Source organism: Triticum dicoccoides, chromosome 1A (assembly GCF_002162155.2).
Source record: "Triticum dicoccoides isolate Atlit2015 ecotype Zavitan chromosome 1A, WEW_v2.0, whole genome shotgun sequence".
Taxonomy (NCBI): Eukaryota; Viridiplantae; Streptophyta; class Magnoliopsida; order Poales; family Poaceae; genus Triticum; species Triticum dicoccoides.
This window is the reverse complement of record NC_041380.1, coordinates 575,776,452-575,784,363: the sequence shown is the minus strand read 5'-3', so window position 1 is coordinate 575,784,363 and position 7,912 is coordinate 575,776,452. Positions and strand designations below refer to the sequence as shown.

The 7,912-nt window shown below is 49.4% G+C and overlaps 1 protein-coding gene across 1 annotated transcript; it reads right to left on the bottom strand.

The window, feature by feature from the left end:
• Nucleotides 1-381: 381 nt before the first annotated feature.
• LOC119291802 (xyloglucan endotransglycosylase/hydrolase protein 8-like) lies at nt 382-1,819 on the bottom strand. The gene is made up of 3 exons (XM_037570612.1): nt 1,439-1,819; nt 1,147-1,343; nt 382-1,050 (listed from the first exon to the last, which is right to left on the bottom strand). The coding sequence occupies exons 1-3, from the start codon at nt 1,715-1,717 to the stop codon at nt 675-677; spliced, it is 852 nt and encodes a 283-aa protein (XP_037426509.1). The 5' UTR covers nt 1,718-1,819; the 3' UTR covers nt 382-674.
• Between the last annotated feature and the right edge of the window lie 6,093 nt (nt 1,820-7,912).

Genomic DNA, 7,912 nt, shown 5'->3' with positions numbered 1-7,912 from the left:
ACTATAGTTCTAAATTTGAATGCCTCCTTGTTCTTGCCAGGAACTCAGGCCCCCTCCTTTTCTCTCTTTCATCAGCAGTGTATTTTGATTCAAATTTCAGCCAGGTCAAGATGCACTCCAGTTTACTGACGTGAAATACATAGTCACCATCTTGAACATAGCAGAGCAAAGTAAATCAGGCCGTTCAATGTGAGCGACTGAAGCCAGCTGAACAGCGAAGCACGCAGCTGTGACTTGTCTGCTTGCGTCACACGGTGACAATTCAAACTCACAAGGATCTAGCCAGACGGATAGCTCCGAAAACGAACATGTTCACAGAACAGAATCCAAAACAATATCTCAGAGAGATATACAGAATTTCAGTCTCAAAAGAAAAGAAAAAGAGATGCAATGATTATTTATAATTTATTATGGTTCGTTCACTTCATACATAACCGATTGATCACATGTGCACTCGTACTCTTTCTCTCCAGGCAGAGAAAATCACAAGAACCCACCTTAATTCTCTCTGTAACAGTAACTGTAACTCCACTGTAACAATCTTCAAATCCATGGTTAAAAAATGTACATGGGAAACGAGCCAAATGGCAGTAACGTGTGTCCGTCTCGAATCGAATGGACAAACAAGAACAAGAACAAGGATGGAAGGAAGGAATTGACGCTGGATCCATGGATCAGTTGCGGTTGCACTCGGCGGGGAAGCCGTTGGGGAAGCGCCAGCCGTCGGTGCAGTAGTCGTAGGACATGTACTTGCTCTCGGCCCAGGCGACGGTGCCGAGGGCCTTGCCGTCGAGCTCCGTGTTCATCCACGCGTCGCTGCCGGCGGGGCAGGCCGAGGAGCCGCCGTTGCTGACGCAGCCGTTGGAGGAGTAGCCGCGGTAGTTGACGACGAAGGGCGCCTGGGTCCAGTCGATCTTGACGTCGCCGTGGCGGGTGGCCCAGTAGCTGCCGTCCCAGAGCGTGGCGTGCACCGTCATCGGCTGGCTGCTCGGGTACGGCAGGTCGTCGTACTTCTTGAACGTCCTCACCGGCACGTCGTCCACCTGGAATCTGGTTCAATCGATCCGTGGCAGGTAATTCGTTAGATCAATAGAGCGATTGAACATGGAGCTTGGCCTTGGATGCAAGATGGATGCGGAGGCGTACATGATGTTCTTGGGGTTCCAGACGATCTTGTAGGTGTGGAAGTCGGCGGTGGGGTCGAACCAGAGGTAGAACTGGTGCTCCTTCTTGCCGTCGCCGCTGGCCCACACGTTGGTGTTCATCACGTAGGGGTCGCCGCTGAGGTTGCCCATGAACTCGATGTCGATCTCGTCGTGCCCGTCGCCCTCCCCGGACGTCAGCTATTTGCGAGTCAACCACAGTCAGACCATGGTCGAAGCTTCGATCCCTTGCTCCTCTGAAAAGAAAAGAAAAGAAAAGGAAAGATGGAACTCACGTAGAAGGAGGTGACGGTGCCGGCGGAGTTGCCGCCGATGAGCTTCATCTGGACGCTGAACTCGCCGTAGAGGTACTTGTCCTTGGAGCTGAAGCCGGAGCCGCCGTTGCCCTGGTCGAGCGTGAGCGCCACCTGCTGGGCCAGGCCGTCGTCGTTCACGCGCACGTTGCTGCCGGAGCCGACCACGTCGAACTGGTCGTAGAACCCGGCCTCGGACGCGGCGGCGGCCAGGGCCAGGACGGCCAGGCAGAGGTGGAGGGAGAGGGACGGCCTCGCCATGCCGGCAGCTCGTGCGCACGGTGCTCCTCTGCTTGCCTCCTCTGTACCGCACCAGTGGAGTGCTGTGCGGTGGTGTTGGTGCTGTGCGGTCTGGGTGCAGGTGCAGGTGCAGCTTTATACTGCCACCGTGCGGTGTGCACGCTACGCTATGGCCGTCGGCCCCCACCGCGCAAACGGTTCTGTCGGGTGGAGCGCGAAACTTTCCTTCGGATCTGGGCAGGGGTGGGTATGGTGCTCTGCTCTGCGGGTGTAGTTTGCTGCGTTGCCGAGAGGAGAGGGGCGATGTCTTGGATATTCAATTTTCGATACCAACATAAACGCAAGAGATGTTTTCACCTGAAATACTGTCAAAATTTTCGATACCGAGGGAGACCCTTCTTTTATCATTATTTGACCTTGACTGGCACTTATTCATGCTGACGTATCCTAGCGGATTTTTCTGGCTCATACTCTTTGTCTCACTTACCTGTTGGGCCCACCCGGCAACTCTTTTTTCTGTTTTACTAACCCTAAAACCTTTTTTGGGGGTCTAGTTAGCAGCAGTAACTTGGTCGCCCTTGATTTCTTTCTCTTTCCACTTACTTTGCTCCACCCTTCACTGTTTCGCAGTGGCGGGCGCTATGGAGCGAAGAGCACATCCATGGGGTACGCTGGGACTCCCAATCAAACTGTGATAATCTTTTCTAGATAGTTTGCAACCACACTGACGCTGCCCCTGAGAAACTGAGCGAGGCCATGGGTATCCAAAATGACTGGTGTATGCCAAACATGTCAAAGTATTGCTCGCACAAGACCTTTCAGAGGCATGGGTTGTCCCCAGCGAACACTGGGAACACGATGGAAGGGTGCGCCTGACCCAACCCCGTGAGCAGTTGGCTAGCATGCGTGAATGGCGAAGAAATAGTAAAGTGGGGACTGTGAGCGAGCTAACCGTTGTTCGGGAGCGGCGGCGGGGTCATGAAAGACGCCGCTGGCGGCTCCCGTTGTTGATTTGCAACGCCACGGTCATCGGACCCATGGTGAAGATCCGCCGTGCCAGCTGCGGAGTCAGGGATGGCTCCGAGCGTCGCAGGCTGCTGCAGAGGATCGGTGCCCGAGTGGTTGTCGTCGCCATCCTTCTGTGGTGCGGGCCACGCCTGTTGGAGGACCGCCACCGCGTCGCTCAGATCCGCGACCCGACGCTCCAGATCGGGGCGCCAAGAGAGCAGATCATCGATCTTGGCGTTGGTCACCTTGCTAGCCGCCATGTTCGCCTCCAGGGTGGCGTCGAGCTTGTCCCAAAACGCCTTGATGGCCAGATCCATGGCGGCGAGTTGTTGCCTGGCCAGATGCAAGCTCCGGGTGTGGATGAACTGCGCCAGATCGAACGCAAGGAAGAGGTGGTGGTGGTCTCTGATACCAGATGTGAGGTACAGGATATAGAAGGGGGTGGTAGAATTGATCTATTACAACTCTCCAAAGTAGTAGCCGGTACAGATCAAATTACAAACGAATGGATTGTTCTTGCGAGATGAACTAGGGTAAGGTAGCCGCCGCCGCCGGGTTCGGTGATCCACTGGATGCCCTCGCTTGCGAGTGAGATGCGCTTAAGTAGTGGTGGTAGTCCTAGGCTTGGCCGCCTTCCATTCAGGGCCGAGGTATCTGCTGTTGGGCTTGCGGGCGCGGCTAGGCCGCGGCTGTCCAAGCTGGGCCGCGTCTGCCTGTGGGGCTTCATCGTCAGGGGCGCTGACACCATGCCGGTAACCCGTAGCACCGCATCATGCCCGTTACCTGCCCACGTACAAGTGTTGCGATGACGAGTTCACCCCGTTGTCGTTGTGGCTCGATCCCTGCGACCCACTCCTCATCATGGATACTGCTTCGGCTTAGCGGAGAAAAAACTTGTCGAACATGAAAAATTGTAGACGTGGTTGTCCGATTTTAAAGTTGAGGGACTAAATCTATATTGGTCAACGGTTTTACGGAGAAAATGTCAAATCATTTTATCATTTGTTTAACCAAACAGTAAAACATGGGGTGGAAAAGGAAACGTTGATAGGTTGACTCAAAAAAAGAAAACGGGATATCAGAACCCATGTGAATTGACCGTATGTGCACAGTGCTGCGGTGCTGTCCTTACCCACACGTGTTGAATGCTCAGCTTATCACTGATTCACTTGTGCTCGTCCTTTTTTTGAGTGAGGGCCAGGTGTTCGGCCAAAATGTTGATTGTGACAGGAAAAATAACTTCTTGGGACACCTATGTACCACAAAAGAGGAACACGATTAACTAACAAATGGACTAATCAGATGAAGTGGCATGTACCCATAAATGCAATGTTTTCCCCTGAAATAGTATCAAATTGAATCCTCATCGTTCTTAGGTTGTTTTATTGGAAGGGATCATTGTAGCTGGTTGCTAGTCACTCCTTTTCTTTTAAACTTGTCGATATGTTGTGTTCTCCAAAACACTTTTCTTTTTCCGAAAAGGACGATGAACCTGCATGTCGGCCATCATATAATGCACGCAACGCAACCTTCATTTTTCAAAACACACATTTGGCATTATTTATTGTGGGTAAATATAATTTTATTTATCCACCCAATGTATTTAAATGGATCAAATTTCAAGGATATAAATATTTTTTTTGCCCCACAGCAACTTATCGACTAGTGAGGATTTGGTTCATCAACGTTAAAATGAACAATTTGTAAAGTGTGATGTTGAATAAGAAATGTTAAATAATCGATTAAGCCGAACCACGTTAGCTCAAAAAAGCAAGAAAGCGAGACATCTAAACCCATGAGAATTTGACTGTACCTGCACAGCGCCGCCGTGCTGTCCTTACCACTGATTCACTAGTGCTCATCCTTTTTCGAGTGAAGGCCAGATGTTCGGCCGAAATGTTGAGCGAAACAATAAGTCTATGACACATTCGTAGTACTACCTCCGTTTCAGTTTACAAGTCTTGCGCGTATACCTAGGTTGCCAATTTTATCACCTTAATATAAACTATATAACACAAAAATTATACCTTTTGAAAGTAGAAATTCCGAAGTTTATGTTGGTATATTTTTTGTAATATATGACTTGTATTAAGTTGGTTAAATTGACGACATAGGGGTACGTGCACGCCCTGTAAACTGAGAGAGAGAGGTATAATACCACACAAGAGAGGAACATGTAGTAGTACAAAACTAACTAACAAATGGACCAATGAAGCAACCAGACAAAGTGGCCACTGATTCAGTGGTGCTTATTCTTTTCCGGGTGAAGGCGAGGAGTCGGGGGCCAAAATGCTGGGCGAAAAAGTAGGACACAGACCTACCAGAAAAGAGAGGAACAAAAGAGAGGAACAAGATTAACTAACAAACGAGCTAATCAGATAAAGCGGCGTGTACCCATGCATGCAATGCAAAATTCATGATGATGGAGCTATAGCTAGTACAGTAGCTTTTGCTGATTCGTACCAAAGTATCCGTCGGTTGGGCGCGCGTTCGGTAAGCTCTCCGTCTCACGCGTCAAATCAGGCCACTAATTGATGATTACTACCTCCACTAATGGCCCCTGGAATCTCAGACTTGATTATAATTCGTTGGTAGCTGGCTAGCTTCACTCGTACGCCCCCTGCAAGCCGGCCTCCCTCTAACCGCTCGATCGTCGCCGGATTCTCGTGGACGGACGGTGGCGGTGGTGTGCGCGTGAAGCGTGGTGACCGCGCGGCGCGGCTCGGGTGCGGGCGCGGGCAGAGGGGAAAGGCGGTGGGTTGCGGGTTGCACTCGGGCCGACTGCCGGTGCGCGGTCGCTGTGCATGCAGGTCAATTCGGTTCCTTTCTAGGGTACGGGTCTCGCTTTCACACGCGGCTTGGAGGTTGGAGGCTTGGAGCCCATACCATGCGTACTCACGCACAGTGGTCAGTGGTGTCCGAGCGGACTGCGGGGGTGCATATGCGTGGCGACACCATCTCGGGGATAAGTGTGGGCCGACGATGCCCCGGAACGAAGTGGTCGTGCTCGCCGGCCGGTGGCGCGTCCCTTCATCGGTTTGTGCCCAACGCGTGTAGCTGCAGGTCGCGTACAACCACCCGTTGCTAGCTTAGCTAGATGCAACCTTGGCATGAGGTGTGGCATGCATACGCATGTTGTAGTATATCTTTATACCTATATCAACAAATGGACTGGCTTAGTTCTTTCACGTGTGTTACCAGGTTATTAAGCTAGCCCTTTTATATTTCGGTACAAGGCTATAAGTCGATTTCCTTCCTTTCTAATAAAGTTGAGCAACGCAATGCCATTCCGATTTTAGGTCGTATTTGTTCGCGGGTTGCAACCTGGCATGAATATATTGTAATAATGATAGGTGTCACACATACCTGACCTTTTTTTTATGACAATAGTCACGTAAGATGACAAATTCCAGTGACACACGCCAAGTGTCTATCAAAATATAAACTAAAGCACAATGTTGATATCCTCACGTGACTAAGCTTGTCACAAAAAAAATGTTCGGAGTTGCCGTGTGTTCGTACCGGACGTATGACACTTATCAGAGTCCTAAGTTAGCCCGTGATTTACCTGCCCATACTAATTTGACTGTGTAAAAAATCATTTAGAGATGTCCGCATACACGTACATACAATAATCCCTACGAACGCGCGTGCACACACACACTCCCTATCCCTATGAGCTCCTTCGAGATACTGAGCTGACACAATATCTTGACATTGACGAAGTTACCACATGCACGTTGACTCGACGAGAACATCTCGTCCCACTAAATGAACAAAGTCTGACATAAATCGAGAAAAATGCATGCACCAGTGCCAAGCCTAGGATATGAATCTTGGCGGGCTGATTCACCACAAGAAACCTAACAATCTAAGCCACGCTCAGGTCACACTCAAAGAGCATTTCAGATCTTCGGCAATGGCGGCGGGTAGGGTTGGGAACAGGAGAGTGTCTCCCCCCCTCCTTTGTTTTTTCTCAGGCTGCACAGACGGGGTAGGGTTACAAGAGCCCGGATCTTCGTAACAAAGGAAATTAAAATTTTTTTGTAAATTAAAGGTGGGATAGTTGAGTCGGTTTTCATGAAGAATCACTAAAATAAAGATGGGATGAAAAAAATCAAAACAGGTGAACATGAGGGGAAAGTAGGCGAGGAATGAAGGACAAGCATACGGCAAAACCTTACGTTCCTTTTAGGCAGGAGAGGTTATGTGCTTTACCGGCTCTTGCAAAATTATTATTTAGGCTTGTGTTGTAATAATTTGTTTTGTCTCGGTCAATGAAGAAAAATGTTTTTATTAGTCTATTGTGCAAATTTGTGACTGCAAGAAAAAAGATTGTTTTGTCTCGGCCAATGCGCCACCACCGTGTTGGGCCATGATTTCTGTCCGTTTCGACCCAAATGGAAGCATACAGGCAAAACGCGTCGGCGCGTTAGAGTTGCTCAAACGGACGCGACTTTTCCCGCTTTTTGTCGGTTTGAGTCGGCCGAGTGAACATGCGTGTCGCGTAGGATTCATTCCAGGGCCTCCTGTTTTTGGCCCGCACGCCAGAAACCAGGCACGCGCAGCCCCTCGCTCCCCTTCGCACCCTTCTGGGCCGACCCATTTGCTGGCTGGGACGCCCCCTTTTTTCCTTTTGTTTTTTATCCAATAATTCGGGATATCAAAAAGTTCTAAAATTCAGAAAAGTTGCAAATTTCGAAAAACAATTGTTCATGATTTCAAAAAAATGTTTGGGAATTCACAAAATGTTCATGGTTTAAGAGAATGTTCATGAATTTTTAAAAAACTATTCATGAATTAAAAAATGATTCAAAAAAGTTTGCAAATTCGAAAAAGGTCACGATTTATGAGAAATGTTCACGAGTTTAAAAGATGATCACTATTCCGAAAAATTGTTTGTGCATTTATTTAAAAAAGGTACACTCTTTAAGAGAATTTTCATAATTTTTTTAAATGTTCATGAATTCAAAATATGTAAAAGGTGAAAAGAAAAATAAAAAAAGAAGGAAAAAATCAGAATTGGGCTGGCCCATACGAACAGGAGTCGCCATTCATTCCCCTGATTCTCCTCATCCAGATCGAGCCGCCGCCGCCGGCTCGCCCTCTCCTGCGCCACCTCGCCGTAAGCACCGCCGCCGCCGCCCCCCTCCTCCACACCGCCACCGTCCCCGCTGCCAGCCCCCCGCCGTGTGCACGCACCCCCCC